The sequence below is a fragment of the Lissotriton vulgaris genome, chromosome 4_1, assembly GCF_964263255.1.
Source record: "Lissotriton vulgaris chromosome 4_1, aLisVul1.2, whole genome shotgun sequence".
Classification (NCBI taxonomy): domain Eukaryota; kingdom Metazoa; phylum Chordata; class Amphibia; order Caudata; family Salamandridae; genus Lissotriton; species Lissotriton vulgaris.
This window is the reverse complement of record NC_141691.1, coordinates 2018907133-2018924069: the sequence shown is the minus strand read 5'-3', so window position 1 is coordinate 2018924069 and position 16937 is coordinate 2018907133. Positions and strand designations below refer to the sequence as shown.

Here is a 16937-nt window from a genome sequence, read left to right as displayed (position 1 = left end):
AACCGATGGATGAATAATCTAATTGGGCCTTCGTCAGCCACTTCTCCCACCTTTCGTTTTTTCTAGCCTTAAAACCTCTTCATTGAGAACTGCCATAAAGCAGAATTCAGATTGTTGAGCACACTTCACATTACCCAAGACCAATTCTCTCTTGAGGGAAGTCACTTCATAATTTCGCAAAAATATTATTGTCACTCTAAGCCTTTATTTTGAACTTTTTCTAACTCCATTGAGCTTTCATGGATAACATAATACACTGCATACCTTAATTCTATAAGTATGTTAAGCCTTTATTCATTCCCTTTGCTTCTGATGTCACCCTTACACCTTTCAGATGTTATTACATATTCCTTTGTCTGGATTTTAAGGTTTTTAGCTAATGACTCTATTGCAATCTGCTTCCTAATTACTACACTGGTTGGGGCACACCATCCAATGGAAAGTCAAATAATACCTTAGGGGGCATTTTCTGTACTTCTTTGTGAGTAGCAAGCTTTTGAGGCAGTGGCAGCCGCGTGCAATGCATAAACACTCTAAATTCCCTTTCATTCCTATCCTGCCCTTTATTGTCAAAGTATGTTTCCAAACACGGCCAGTTCCACCAACTTTACTTCGTGCTTCTAACCTAGTGTCACACCCTCCCTGTCTCTGTTCAGGTGCCATGTCACACTTACCAGCCTCACTATGTCCGGATCCATCTCATACCCATAAGCTTGATGTCACTCTTGGTAGCTCCACTTCATGAATCATGTGGTGACAATGTGTTGCGGTGTACCTCACTCCTTTCATCTTTCCCTTCCCCTCTCCAGCTTTACGCTCTACAGCTACTTTTGATATTATTCTCTCCAACTCCACTTAATGCATGTAATCTGCTGCCACAGCTTCACATTTTTCTTGACTACCTCTTTTTCTGTGTTCCTAGGTATTGCTTTTTAGTTAAACCACCTAATGGTGTCAATGTTGGTATCTTACCTGCGCCACTTAAAATGTTTGCACGTTATTTCCATTCAGGCCAGGGCCCACACATTTCTCTTTTTAATGTTGATGTCTCCACTTGGGCCTCTCCCTGCAGGGGATCTGTCCTGGCTCTTCTACCTTCAGGTACTCCTCTTGTTGCACTCCTGTGTGCTGAAACTCTATCTTCCATTAAATTTCTCATCCATCAGCACAATACTAGTGGAGCCAGACTGCACAGCTGCAGTGACCGAGTTCGGCGATATCAAGATTTCCATTGGGAGTGGAAGAAGTCGGGTGATCGGCACAGAACTGGACGCCATCCAGCTGTCGATCTTCTCCCACCGTTTCATGAGCATTGCAGGTGAGAGCGAAGGCAGAGCATGATTGATTATATGCCTGCCAATAGACTGGAGAATCCTTGATCTAAATTTGGGTGGATGGGTTATAGCTTTTTACTACTTCTTGGTGGACTTGGAGGGAGTTTTTAGTTGATCCACCCATGCTTCTACTTGATAATTTACTCATGTTCTCGCTGCTTCCCACCTGTCAGTTCGGTGACATATGGCAAGAGTAGGTTGATGGCTGAAGCCTTTGTTCGTGCACCCCACTGATGCTTATCGTCCTCACTCTTCATGACATTCTCCTGTTAGTTGTATGAGACATGTAAGCCACTACAAACCCTCTCAAGAGATATACGATGCACCAGTTGGATTTCAGATGCTCATCTTTTTTTTTGCAAAATCTGAATTAGATTTACTTAATAGTTGCACTGTTCACACTTGTTTAGGCTGTGATGATTTAGTAAATAATAATGGTTGAATTCCTTAAGATACAAACAGTTAAATTTTTTTTACCATAAAGGTATTCTTTACGTGACTAACTGCACTCTAAAATGTGTTGATCACGCATATCTTATCATAAATATAGTTAACATTGCCCAATCAGTATTTTAGTATTAGACCAACAACTATGCTGATGTTGAAACATCTGGAGCTAGATATCTTAGCCCTTAATCTAGGCATAGTAGATGTCAGCAATACCATAATGTCTAATTAAATATTCTGGTTTGTTATTACTGTGATGTTTTTAATACACTATCACAAAACGGTTTCAACTCCTTAAAAAAAAGTCAGTCATATTGCTTTTGTACAACATTCTTTCAAAGTCAGTTTCTTTTTGTACCAAAACATCTGATAAATTTAAATTTGCTCTGCCTTATCCTTATTTGTGCAGTTGCCCACATTTTGTAATATGCTTACCTATTTGATGCAGATCATAAAAAAGTTTACTGATGTGCAAAAAAGGGTATGGAATTGCAGGGCATTAAGGTTGTGTGTATATAAAATGTGAATCGCCGAGGGATGCACCTGTGAACTTGGCATCTGGCAGTGGAATGCACTGATGGCATCTCAGCAAGGTGGCCGCGTCTTGTGCACAGTACTAAGATGGTCACACTGTTCTTTAAAAAGTAGATCCACGCATATTGTCCTAGGTAAGAGCTAAACCAATATGGATTAGCCGTCAGCTAATTTAGTGCCTGGATGCCTCATCCAAAGATCTAAACAGAGTTTCCCTGGAAAGAATTTGGCAGGGAGGCTCCAGGGTACCACCAAGTCCATGATCAGGAGCCACCACCTTTATATATACACACCATCAGGTGGCATAGTTTATTTGAAGTTAGAGTTGCCTCTTTATGGCCACTGGGTGTCCACCACCTAGTTGTGTGGCAGAGACTAAATTGCATTGCCCTTGGTTATGGGAATGTATTCCTTTAGCCTGATGAAATGCCACAAGGGCAAAAAGGAATGTCTGGGAGACAGATTACCCTAGTGAGTATGTCAGACCGAGAGACTCGAGCCTAATTCAGAGGGTTCAAGAGGGATGGGTCCACCTGAAATGGATCCCATATAACAAATTCTTGACTCTGGATGTTATTGGGTGTGAATAACTGTTCTGCACCTTTTACAGACAAAGTGGAGGCACTGAACTGGTATGTTCCTGTAACATAAGGACATACGACTAGAGGGTGCACATGACATATAATGTAAATGATAAGTTGCACATCTTTGGCACTTACACTTGTATGCATGTAAAGCTGTCGATGTTACACAAATTTACATGGAAGTAACATATCCAGTGTTAAGAGTTTCCTATAAAAATAACTAAAGAACGGGGATCCATGAAAACGTTTAATGCTGGATAACCTATGTTACAGGTACATAATCTGAAGACACTGTTGCAATATTGGGAAATGCTTATACAAAGTACTCGTGAACCTAGGTGTCCTCTTTTGTTTACTGACACAAAAGCCTAGTATTTTTAAATATGTCCATTCACTAAAAAATGGGGTGCAAGTACAAATGACTGCAGCCCAGAAAATAGTAGCAGACTCGTACAATTAAATATTTGTATTGGTTTATTGTTTATTAAACAACTCCTGTAATGCCAACAGTGTTATCCCTTATGGAACACATAAAATATCATATATGATATGCAATATAGACCTGCCACTCATCACTCAGCTTCCTGAAATGTGGAACTGGCTGTACAGTGCATTCTGGACTGAATAAACCCACAATAACTAGGATAATTAAGAAATAAACCCAGTCATTGCATTTTACTTCCCCTGAATTTAAAGGGCTGGAATTTGCATTCTGTGTTACCATGGACATTGGGTTAGATTACGGCTTTATAGCATGGTAACATATTGGCTGGATCAACGTGCCTTTTTCGGGATATCCATATGGGACAAATTCTCCTCGATACCCTGTTAAATAACACCCCCCATAAGACCCGCACCTTGGTTGCAGGTGATTTGAACTGCACGTTCGAGCCCTTGGGCTCGGACGTTTCCCTCGACCAAGATGAGGAGGATGCTAGGTGGGGGATCCCAGTACTGGACATCCCGCCAATTAAAAGGTGGACAGAAGTGGCGCTCCAGATATACTCCCTGAGTCTTGAATTTAATCTAAGGGCAGCGAATGGGAGGACTTTCTCGGATAGGGGGGCTGCACATACCTACAATAGACCAGGGCACACCTCTAGGTTGGATTATATCCTAATAGATGTGTGCTTGTGGCCTTATGTGAGGGACATGCAGGTGGTCCCCTCGACAGAAAGTGACCACAACCCACTCTCCCTAAAAATAGAACAATGGTGGCAATCCTCAGGGAAGGCCAACATCAAAGTGGCACCCGTACCACTAGATGAATTAGAAGTCTCCCCATGTGGTAGAAGAATTAAGTGGGCGAAACTGGTCCTATCCGAGGCAAAGGTTGGGGAAATTCAATCCCATCTAAACCGTACGGTAACATCTCTTGGAACCTCCTTAGAAGGGGTGGGTAAAGCAAGTGGGTTATTTGTTTCCCTAATTGAAGCCTTAACTAACGTGTTTACCCTGCACTCTAAAAAGCCGGGCAATATAGGAAATAAAAAATCAGGTGAGGGGTGGTACAACCAAGCATGTAGGGGCAAAAAGGCAAAGTTAGTTGAGGCAGTTAAATCTAAATCCCAAAGTGTGATCCAGGAAGCTAGGAAGGCCTACAAAAAGTCCCTAACTTTGGCTAAAAGGGAGTGGGAAGAAAATTACTGGGAAGACCTACTCCAGGCTAGCAAAATCAGGGATTCAGGGGTCTTTTGGAATCTTATAAGTAAACGGAGCAAATCCAACGCATCCATGAGACCCTGTAACATCCCGGCTCAAAGCTGGGTAAAACACTTTGGGTCTCTATACCTCCCACCTGATGGGGAACTGTCTGTGGGGAGGGATCTCACACTAGCAATCGAACCTCATGCCTACGACCTCTTCACTCCCCTAGAGATTGAGGGGGTTATAGGCTGGGTAGCACCTCGCAAGGCACCGGGCCCGGATGGCCTTCCGGGTGACCTCATGAGGGCTTACCCAGCGGAATGGGGAAGGATCATAGCAGCTCTCCTAAATGATATTATGAGGGGAGGAGTAGTGCCAGAATCCTGGAAAGGGGCGGTGGTGGTCCCTATTTATAAAAAAGGGTGTAGGGAAACCCCGGGAAACTATCGCCCCATAAGTCTGATAGACTCCACCCAAAAGATAGCTGGTAAAGCTATCCTTGGTAGGATCCTTCAATGGGTGGAGGAGAATAAAATCCTATCAGACTTTCAGGCAGGTTTCCGGGCTGGTATGGGGACTATAGAGCAGGTGTTTAGGTTGTCCCTTTTGGGGTGGAAGGTGGTGGAACTAGGCAAGGGTAGTCTTTACTTAGCCTTTATAGACTTGAAGACTGCCTTTGACCTAGTTCCCCGGGAGGAGCTTTGGAGGGTCCTTCGTGAGTTGGGACTACCGCCTTACATCCTGTCCCTTCTCATAAACCTCCATGCCCACACCTTTGCACAGGTCCGCTGGGGTAAAAACGGAGAGCTCACTGAAAAGATACCAGTGTCTAGGGGCGTAAGACAGGGCTGCGTCTTGGCACCCACCCTATTCTCGTTATATCTGAATGGGGTGGTAAAACATCTTCAACATGAACCAGCCGACGCCCCCTGTCTTGGAGGTGTCTGCATCCCAACTCTGCTTTTTGCGGACGACACGCTCCTGATTTCGAAGACCCCACAAGGCTTACAGAAACTTTTAACACGATTCCAGGAGTTCTGTGATGCAAAAGGGCTAATAATAAATGTGGACAAAACGAAATACTTAGTTGTTAACCCACCTAAAAAATTGGGCCGCCCATCTACACTTAACTCTATTCCCCTAGAGAAAGTAGCCGAGTTCGACTACCTTGGTATCCGGATTACGGACAGGTTGACTTGGGCAAAGCACATTGGAAAAATGGTCCTCAATCACGGGAGAGTGGGAGGAGCTCTTATGAGGGAATACAGGGCCTCAACTAGGAGATCACTCACTCCAGTACTCGAAATCTACAAGGCCAAAGTAGCGACATCAGCCTTGTATGGGGCAGAACTGTGGGGCCACTGCCGACTGGATGCCCTAGTCACAGCAGAGAGCAAGCTTTTAAAATCCTTCATCTCTGTTCCACTGAGCACACCGTCAGTACCAGTGTGGATGGACACGGGATGTAAAAACATCAGAGATCAGGCCCAGCTTCGCCCGCTCCTGTTGTGGACAAGGATCTGGAGGAGCGAAGAATTAAAATCCTATGCTGATGCCCTGGGAGATATAATGAGCCAGGGGGGTTGGGCCAAGATAAGATGGCTAAAGGATACCAAAAAGCTTCTGGAGGATATTGGACTAGGATATTGCTGGTCATCCCGTTCAGCCCCCCCAAAAGAAGTTGTCAAGGCGCTCTATTGGAAATGGACTGCGGAGCGTCTAATCACTAGCTCCAACCATTGCAGGTCCACTGCCGCCTTTTTACAAATTAAAGACACTGTGGCCATTGAACCCTACCTGGACTTGATCACTCTCCCCCTTGACCGAGCTCTTTATTTTAAATTTAGAGTTGGTTTCCTCCCGCTAGGTGCTCTAGTATCGAAATGGTCTATAGCGGACCGTACTTCTCCCAACTGTGCATGTTGCCCGAATAAGGTTGAGACTGTTGTGCATGTTTTATTTGAATGCCCGGATTATGCAAGGCCTAGGAGCTTTTGGCTGAAACCACTCTGCCGTAATATGGGCACACGCAGTCATTTAGTGGCCTTGCGTATTCTAAGCACGGACACTTCCCCCCCCCATTGTGTGTGGAGTAGCTAAATTTTTAAAGCAGTTTTGGCTCATTCGATGCAAGAGATTGTCAGTAGCTGTTTAATTCTCTTTTTAGCTAATTTATCAATGGACTTTTATATCCTTTTATCTTTTTAATATTCCATACTGACTTCTTGTGGTAATGGTTTTTTTATTGTACATTATATTGATTGTATTATAAATGTGCTTATAAGATATCTCTGCATATCGAATAAAAGCTTATGACTGACATATGGGACAAATTTACATGTAGTGCTGCTGAATGGCAATGAATGACATGATCAGTGATTATCGTGACATTCCATTATAGGACCAGTGTAAGACATTGCCAGATTACACAGACCACAGACTTGATTTGCTTTCTGAAAGATATTAAGTGACAGGCCTCCATACAGTATTTGGTTTGAAATTCTTCCAGTGGGTTTGACTTTTAGACAATGTTCATTTTCCTGATGAGTTGAATCTGTGATCTGCAGCTGCATTATTCATGTTATTTTTCTCAGATAAGTGAGGAATAGCAATGCCTTACGTAGCTGAGCCTGATCCCTTTAAAATATCACTGCAAGCATCAGCTTTCAGGATTATGGCCTCAGAGTTCCATAGAATATTTGCTTTTTAAGATCTTCCTAAATTATATCCATATATTCTTTGAATGTAAATGAGTGTGACTTTTTTTGAGACGTAAGTTGCCATTTGTATGTGTTAAATTGTCTCTCTAGCACCTCATCAGGGACCAGAGAGGTCTGTGTCCAACAAAGGACAGAGGGCGTGTTATGGAAGCCAACACTGTTCTAGTCTTTCAAGGCGTGTGATAACCATAGTGCCGCAGATCCACCCAGGCGTGTACTGAGTAAATATATTTACATATTTCTAAATGTCAATAAATAAATGTTGAGGAAACCAGAAAACAAGAATGTGTTCTTGGAAATTAGTTGAATGGTTTTGTGGACTGTCATCTCCCATTACAGAAGGGGGAGTGAGAGATTTGAGGTAAGAAGGATCTGATATGTCCTCCCAAAGAAAGTTTGATCTCAGCCATGCCAACTGTTTGTATGAATCAATTAATATAGTTTGCAGTGGGCAGGCCCCTTTGTAGGAACGTGTGGCATGACGGGGACAATACTCCTCCACATGATTCCACAGGATGACATTTGAGGAACAAAAAGAAGATGCCCTCTCTTAATCTGACAAGTGTGTACTCACATGCAGGTCTATATAACCTAGTGTTATAATACAAAAACAGACATCAAGTGAAAATGTAAGTGAAAATTGAGAACTCACAAGCAGTCTTATTCTTGAGAAGTTGAAGCCTCTTAAGAGCAATATGGATCCGTGACTTTCTGTGGGACTCGGGCGGCCCCAGGTCATCTACCACGATCCCACAAGACAGCACTACAACCTATTGTGGTCCCTAATGACTCCTGGGATCTGCTAGTGGGGTCTGAAGCTCACCAGTGGCATTCATATGGCTTACCAGAACTCTGAAGCCAACATAGGCCCTTGGGGAGTTACAGCCTGAGTGGCCAATGGCTGCCTTTAGCCACTAGTAGATCCCTGTGGCCATCCAACCGCTCCTGCACGATGTCCCCTATGTCACAACTTCCCCGGTTTTTCACTTTGACCACCCAATTCAAGGGATTTCCCAGTGACAGTCAGCAAAGGGACACACACTGCCTAACAAAGACTGTGTGGAGCTAAAATTGTTCTATTTTTCTTAAATGTAGTCCCTCATTGGGCCTCTGTTGTCGTGGCCCACTCTGACCACACCACTGCGTATTTCAAACTGGCTTTACAAGGGGGCTCCCGCTTTGGTTACACTGGTTGGATATGGTGCATTCGTGTTGGGTGCTGATGATGGGGAGGCACACAGACTCGGCACACTCCAAAATGTCTAACACTTTGAGAATCTAAATCTTCAGTGTCAGTCTGCGCCTCATCTGGAGATGTGCTACGGTTCACCTAAGAGAAGCCTTCCTACTTATGGTGCATCCATAAGTAGGAAGGCTTACTAGGATACATTGTGCAAAGTTCCATCAGTTAGAGCCACTTAGAGTATCTTCATTGAACTCCTGACCTACAAACAATTTTTGTCATTGCTTCTACTTGAGTAAAGTAGGTTCACTCATGAAGGAATAGGAAAACTGTCAACCACATGTTCCACAAGCATCAGAGTAATGAAAGCTACCAAGAAGGAGCCCAGTAGCTCACAGCACAGAGGCGTGCCTTTGGTTCTACCACTGAAAGCTGCAGAGGTTTCTCAGTAGAAGCCTATATCAACCCTTTAGTTGGTGTTTATAGTTCAGGGCGTCCGACATTTGTATTGGAGGGCTAATTCCATGACAGATTTTTGAGATGACCATTGTCTATGTGATCTACATTCTTTTAAAGGTATTCAATATAAATATGTATTAGATGGGAAGCCTGAAAGTCTGGAGTGGATCAACCCTAAAGGACCTACTTTAGACAACACAGAATTATTCTTAGAGAGTAATTTTATTTTTCAACATGCTTGCTCCAATGCTCTTATGGTTTCTTTATTGAGCTGAACGGTTGCTGTATTGGAAGAAGCCAATTTTGTCAGATCCCAAGAAGCTTAGCAACAGTTTGGGACTAATCCCTATACCTTTTATAGGCATTATAACAACCAATGTGTGTGGTTTTATGGCAAAATGTAGCAGAGATCTGGGGAAAGAGTGAAACTCTGGATATTCTTGAGACACCGTTACCCTGTAAAAGAGAGATGCATTTGTAATATAAGCCAGGGATTTCTGCTCTCTTCTCTTTGTAGAACTGTTCCCTGGACCTCTGGCAGATATAAGCCTCAAAATACCGGATATCCAACACAGATGAATGAAAGTCCAACATAGAATGAAAGAATTCCAAAAAAGGGTTAACACATGTCACCTGATATATTGAGGGTATGTGGAAAGAAATGGTACAGGGTACAAACGCAGACACTGTGAGTTTTCCCTAAACAATCTGCACTGTTGCCAGGCAAGGAATACCTGAATCAAATGGCATTCCCTCCGCAAGTATTTACTTCTGATCCCTATTTTGTCATATCACAGGTACCATATTACAATTGTGTCCTCCATGTTGGATTGGGATTACCTGAATACTTCCTATTGGTTTCCATCATGGTGCCTTGGGCACATTTAAGTAAACACCTGGGGGAGGGGGTGGGGGAATGGTTGCTTCCATGCCCATCCTGACACTTTAACATTGACAACAAGGAATCCAGTCCTTAATGGAGCTTGCCCAGTCACCCAGCAGTACTGATATAGAGATGAAGTCATCAGACTCGCTGCCATTGAACCCTGCAGAAAAAGAACATGATGGGAAACACACAAATGCATTATAGTTTTAAAAACTGGTATTATCTGGTTACCTGTGGAATAACTCGTTTATTCATTATCACATTGGAATGCCATGGATGTAACAAATCAGTCCAACTTCTGGGCTGTTCATAGTGTCTTTCAAGAACAAAGTGACTGATATCTACAGGAGTTTCATATTTTTCCATAGCACAAGGACCTACCCACATTCATCCATTCTAAAATAGTATTTGGGTTCCTTTGAACTGTAATAGGATGTAAAACTGGAAGAAAGTGTTTGTGAACCTGTTCATGCAGCAAATTCTGATGGCCTTTGGCCTACGAGCACTGATCCAACTTGGCTGGGCACCATCTTGAAACTCTTGTCTGAATAGATCTTCTGGTCTTTGTTGGGGTTGGAGTATGTTATCCTATTAATGGTGGACTTTGTGGTACAGCTCTTCGTGAGTTTGAAGAGATGGGATTTCAGCTCCACAGACCTCATTTCATCATGCGTCTGTACACTAGAGACAAGAACTAAATCCATAACATGTCTGAGGACTCAATGACCTCTCTGCTGCTGCTTTCAAGTCATCAAGTGCAGTCCAGGCTGGAGCCTCAGGGCTTTCACTTCTACGTTTAGGTCGTGTGAACATGATGACTAACTGCTTGTGAGAATATGTGTTTGTCCCCGTTCTTGAGAAAAGGATTACACTCGTATCAGCAACTTTTTGTTAAATTGCCTCGCCCGACTTAAGTGGATATTTGCCTCCAGATATTTTTAACAGCGAGCAGTTCAAGGATATATCTTACAGTTCTCAAAAAAGGCTTCGCAGAAAGCTTACTCCAATTTGATGAACTCTTTTGCTTTGACACTCTTGGCCAAGCGTGTACAGAAAAAATGCGATACCAGCATTTTGTGCATTTATTGATTTTATTTATCAGAATGTGACTTTGAGATAAGCTAGCCAAGTGGACAATGCAGTTTAGGCGGCAACGCATTATTATTATATAAATGTGACTCCTATGCCCCCACCCCTCGCTGTAGAGGCCATACAACAATAAAATATACATTTGCCTTTTCCCAACCTGCCTGGCAAACACCATAAAAGGCGGCCATTTCCTGAAAGTGCTTCTGCTCACTCAGGCTCTGAACTGGTGGCTGTAAATACCTTTGCTTTTGCAGGATGTTCTCCCAAGAGGCTTGTTTCCGTCCAGGGAAGACCTGGCTTGGCAGAACAGACTGGACCGTTCCTATGAGGCACAGGGTCAAGACTGATTTGCATATAGCTGGGTCTGAACTGGGGTGGCAAAGTGAGCTAAAGAACTATGATGGATTCAATACAGATCAGTGACTGGGGGTGAGTGTCTGAAATGTTTCAGACCTCCGCCCATCATTTCCTAGTGTTTGCTTTGTTCACCCTAAGTCGGCGGGGTATGCCCAGTCGTGGGTCCCTTGCTCACTTTGCCACTGCATTCAAGCTAGCCTGGCTGATGAAGGGTAATACACAGAAGCCGGTCCCAGGATGCTTGTTTCCGGTCCAGGGAAGATCTGGATTCACAGTTTGGGCTGGACTATTCCTATGAGTAATAGGGTCAAGATTGATTTACATATAGCTGGGACTTAATTGGGATGGCAATGTGAGCTGACGAACAATGATGGATTCAACCAAGTTCTGTGACTGGGGCTGAGTGTCTGTAAAGTTTCAGCGCTCCGTCCATCATCTCCTTGTGTTTGCTCATGTAAAGCTTTCTTATACCTTCGGGTCATGTGTGCGCGATATAAAATACTGGGGGGAAAATATGCCTGAGGGTGGCATGGTTCTCTGCCTTTTAAAGTGGATCCTCCCTGTTATCAGGTGTGTGGCAGCTGCAGTCACCCTATAGCGCCCAGCTCACTGATTGCCTATGATTAACTGCTAATAGTCATATGTGTTTAAAATGCTGGCTCCCCACCAATGCCAGAGCACAATTGAACAATATTTGCCTTCCAACCTTTAGTTGCCAGTGTGAGACTTCTGCCAGTGTGCGTGAGTCCGTACAAAACATTTAGAACTGCTCAAGTTTGCAGTTAGACCCGACTGCTTTACTAAATCAGTCACAAAGATGCCACCTCATGTTCCTTGGTACTGTGCGACAGGCAGTGCTGCATTCATAATGGACAATTTAAAACTACAAGTTCCAGAATGCACCGGAAAAAATAGATTAAGTTACTGAATGCAGACATAAAGCAACAGGGATTACAGGGAAGGCTCTCACATTTTAAGCTGACATTAATACAACAAAAACAATGACATGGAAACAGGAAAGGCCTTACCTATATGCTGAAAAAGAAGGGTGAGATGTGTATAAGTCATAGCTTTTTAGTGGCGTTGACTTTGTAACCACCAACATGGTATTTCCACTCTCCACTTCAATGATAAACAAAACCATTAAGTTTCAGAGGGATTGTTAACTTGATGACGGAGAGCAATTGACAGCTTTGGGGAAACAGCGAGTTTTAAATCCTATTTTACAGAGAACAGTTTAAACCGACATCTCCAACGGTCATTCTCTTTAAAAAAAGACCACCAACGTCTTCTTGTTTTGAAGTTGTGATCAGATTGACCCCCTCAATTTACAACATCAGTGGAATTTTGGTCCAAACTCCTTGTCACTTATGTTTTTTAGGCTGCATGCACAAAGCAGTACATGTTCCGGTTCGTGACCTCACTCAGCGCAGTTATGGTTAATATTTAGCGGCAGTAAAGCCACAAAACAACTGGAAACAAAAACACTAGAGAAACGAGGGGACTCGCCTTCAGCCACCTCTGTGCTTCGGTGAAGGTCGGCTCGCAGTTTTCCGTGGGGCTGTCTCTCCACTCCATGGGGATGGGCCGAGAGCGCCCCCAGACTTTTTGCTAATGTGGAGCTGAGCTTGAATTCCCACTTCCTCAACAGTCAGTCCTGCAGCCTCACTGAATTGGACGAGGAAGCGGCGGGTCACACGCCCCGTCCGTGCGGCTACTGCGGTCTGGGACTAAATAGCATCGAACAGAACCTCCTATCACCAGGAAGGCTGGATCACTCCGCAGAGGACTAGCAAAGGGGACCCTGAGGAGTTGGTACAACCACAGAGCATGAGCACCCCATGCGGCGGACGTGACGCGGCAAGAAAAACTGAATGGCCAAGTGGTCTCAAGTCATGCGCTCCAAGTGTGCGAAGCGGTGCTACTCGCTGTCATTTTGCCTGGGGCAGGAAAGATGTGAAGCTGGATGGAGAAGTCAGAAACACAAGGGGCATGTGCATCAACAGTTGAATACTTTGTTAGAGAGCAGTTCAGCTTGAGGGCAAAGTGTGAGCTCGCTGTGCCCCTCATGTATCCAAACACGCCCCCTCCGGACGACAGAAGGGAAGTGCTGCGTTGGTGCATGGAGGGTGGGGAAGGGCTCATATTGTGAAGCGTGAGGGGTAATCAAAAATGAAAAGCATGGATGGTGTGAAGAGGTGCCACAGGGCAAACAAAACATAACCCTCGCAGAGGGCCCACTCCCAGATGACCTGCCAACTTCCTTACAGACGTATTACCAAAAACACAGCCAACACGAGTTGTAGTTTTGTTGTGGTCGTTGATGGCCGCAGTTTTATTACCATTATATACCAACTCCTTTTCCTGTCCCCTGGGCATAACTTTGTATGGCCAGGGTCATAAATCATTTGTGTCAGGATAAATTGGACGTCATACATGATTAGCGTCGCTTGTCAGCAATCATTTGTCATAAATCAATTTGTCGGTCATAAATCATTTGTCTGTCATCACTTATTTGCATATCAGAGGATCATACATCATGTCTCATAAATCATTTGTGTCATGGACCGCTATAACTTGGACGTCATAAATCATTTTGCGTTACATTGTCGTAAGTCATTTGTCATCCATCATTCTTTCATTTGTCATCCATCATTCTTGGTCATAAATCATTTGCTTGCCATACCTCCTATGCATATCATAGAATCGTGAATCACCATGACAGTTCGTTATTCCGCTCTCTTATAGGCGTATCTCCTTTCTTGACACTTCTGGGGTCCAACTTGTTCTGTTGGTTTCCACGCCCCTTTGCGTGTGGGGGGTAGCCTCTCCCCAGAGTTAGGCCCCAACTCGCTACCTTGCTAGTCTCTTTTTGTGCCCTGCCGTCCGGCTGGGTCTGGGCTGCGAGCGCCGTCTCCGTTTGCTACCCACTTTTGTCAGGCCTACTCACCCTGCTGTTCGGCATCCCATAGTGAGTGGCCCTCCTTCTACACACCGCCCCATCATTGTTCCTCCATAACCATCCGCTGTACCTCTCTTACCGCCACGCCGCTAGGGAGGCTTACGTCAAAGGGCCTCCCACCCCCATCCCTCGTACCAGAACCATGGCAAAATTTACCACCTGGGGATACTTTTACACCATTGGCAGGGTTCGAACCCTGTCCTGTGAGGGCTGGCACCACCAAAAGTACAAGACTTCCTTTAGAGCTATAGCTCCTTGCTGAAGCTACAATTCTGATGCTCCTTTAACATCTGAGCATCCGTTGTACAAGAACCCCGCCAGCCGCAGCTACATCTCTGATGCTCCCTCAACCTATGCGCCAGTCTCCCTAAAGACTCACTTCTTTCTTAATGCGCTGTAAGCAATGGCTACATCGCGCTGTTCTCCACTGGGCCTCATGAGACCCAGATTGCCCCTTACAAACCTATTGTCACTACCTGCAGGTGCAACTGCGACAAAACCTGGCGCTCAGACTTTTATACTTCTGTTACCTGCAACTTAGAGGCGGGTGTTTATTTGCCTCTGTTTTAGTGCTAGCATCACATGTAGAAAAGGGGTAGGGGTGGAAAGCTGGGCACTGCACCCTGTCCTTATAAATTACATGAAGGCGCGCTACAGTACGGTGACAAAGGACTCCTGCTCCGCGGCCATAGGACATGCCGTCACTTCCGCCCCCTGCTCGCCTTACCTCCGACACTCGCCATGACCTCATCAACGGCCCCCAGCGCCTGCAAACCTTGTATGCTGCTTTTTTCCTCTGCATCAAGCCTCATGCTGCGCCAGAAACTGCGGGTACCAACCAGGGAAAGGGGACGTGAAGGCGGCCAAGTCCACCGCATGCCCTAGCTCCTCTGCCGCCTGCAAACCTCGTATGCTGCTTTTTTCCCTCTGCAACATGACTCCAGCTCCGCCTGAAACTGCAGGTACCAACCAGGGAAAGGAGACACATGAAGACGGCGATTCCACCGCGTGCCCTGGCTCCGCTGCGCCTGCCGAGGCATGCATCTTCACTTGTGCGGCGGTCCTCTGCCGGTGAGGGACACCCCAGTATTGGTTCCTGGTTCGCGGCAGTTTGTTGGGCAGCAAGTATGTAGACCCTCATGGTCGTGGCTGTAGGTACTGCTGCCCTCCTTTGCACGCTGTTCAGTGCGCAGCCGCCCCCGCTTCCAAAGTAAGCTGCGCTGGTCCACCCCTGGTTGAGACAAGAGAGAGTGAAGTCTTGCCCGCTGCTCTCTGTGCCATGCTGCCTTATCGTCTCCTCTTCGGGAACAACTGCCCGAGACTTTTCCTCGATGCCGGCCGCTTGCTGGTCGGGAGTCCGGCTGCTCTTCCGACTTTGTCACTCGGCTGTACGGATCCCAGGGGCACAAACTCGATAGGCCGGCACAAGTGGGGGAAATCGCGTCCACGTGGAGATTGGGGAGAGCTACGTCGCATGGCCAGCGCCAAACCAAAGATCGCAGACTCGAAAATCCTTCTGCGCTGCTCCCCAGCTCCACGATGTAGTGATGAGCTGCCGTATAGGCGTCTTATAATCCCCCCACAATTTTCCCGCCATGACACGGGTGGTTGCTGCCATTTGGGGGAGGTTCAAACCTCACCTGGCCCCCATTGGACAGGCGACTAGGCGCCACCCTGGCGCGAGTTTTGCCGCAATGAAAGTGCCCCTTCCTCTTCGGGGCGCTTCCCGGCGGCTAGAACCGGATCCTTCCCGGGCTTTGGCGTCCGTTATGGTGCCAGCCCTCGAGGCCCCCTTCGGGGGCAGCCTCTGCAAAAACAAGCCGAGTGCATGTGCACTTTGCAACATTAAAAAACAAAATGCACACACACAAAGGGAAAAACACAACAGAATGAGGATACACATAATAGGCTAATACTCCAGTGGAGGAGCAAGACACAAGAAGTTGGGATATGTAACGCTAGGCAACCATACAGAAACAAGCTTTTCAGAAGGACACACACTTTAACCAATTGTCTGCAAGGGCGTGGCCAAAGCCTGTAGAAGTGAATAGACAATGCCACACAGAGCAGCGCATGTGCGCTGCTAGGTTCAACCTAAAAACTAACGTTATGTTGTAGGAAAGTAGCAAAACATTTTGCTAGGAAATGCAGGTGAATACTGTCTCGAGATAGTGGGTTTTTACACGATTAAGGCTTGCCAGTTGCCGGTAGACTAAAGTGAACTGCACATTAAATCAGAAGTGCGTTATGATGCATCCAACTTTGCAATGGAAAGGCCTTTCTTGAGAGATGTTCAGCACACATTAAAAGGTGACGTTGCCGACTCTTCTTGTATGGCACTCCCATTTGATTCTGGCAAATTCTCTTTCCCTTCAATGTTCTGGAAACTTTTCTTAAGGTAGAATGTAAGCGATAACATTATTTTATAATCACAGAGGTATGGGATTAGCTGCATTGGTGCATTACTGATCCAAAGGTCATCAGTCTCCCAGTTTTCTTTTTTAGCATAGGCCAACATATTATTGATTCGCCTATGTATCCATAATGCAGGACTGGTATCGTACTTATCAAAGCCTAGTCTAAAGCTCTACGCCTAACTGTCTGACAAGCTCTTCATCTCTGGTGGCAATCAGCACATCTGCAGCCAGGACACAATCAGACTTCAGACTAAGAAGTTTAGTAAAAAAACAAAAACAAGGCAACGTACCTTTCCGTCTTTGCACCCAGGATCTGGA

The 16937-nt window shown here is 45.3% G+C and overlaps 1 protein-coding gene across 2 annotated transcripts in view; it reads left to right on the top strand.

The window, feature by feature from the left end:
- The window catches only part of OPLAH (5-oxoprolinase, ATP-hydrolysing), a 294072-nt gene that overhangs the window by 217004 nt on the left and 60131 nt on the right, over positions 1–16937 (top strand). For both annotated transcript variants that reach the window (XM_086966421.1, XM_086966420.1), the window contains exon 16: positions 1167–1318. In XM_086966421.1, coding sequence (XP_086822547.1) covers positions 1167–1318 — 152 coding nt within the window. The remainder of the gene's footprint in view (positions 1–1166; positions 1319–16937) is intronic.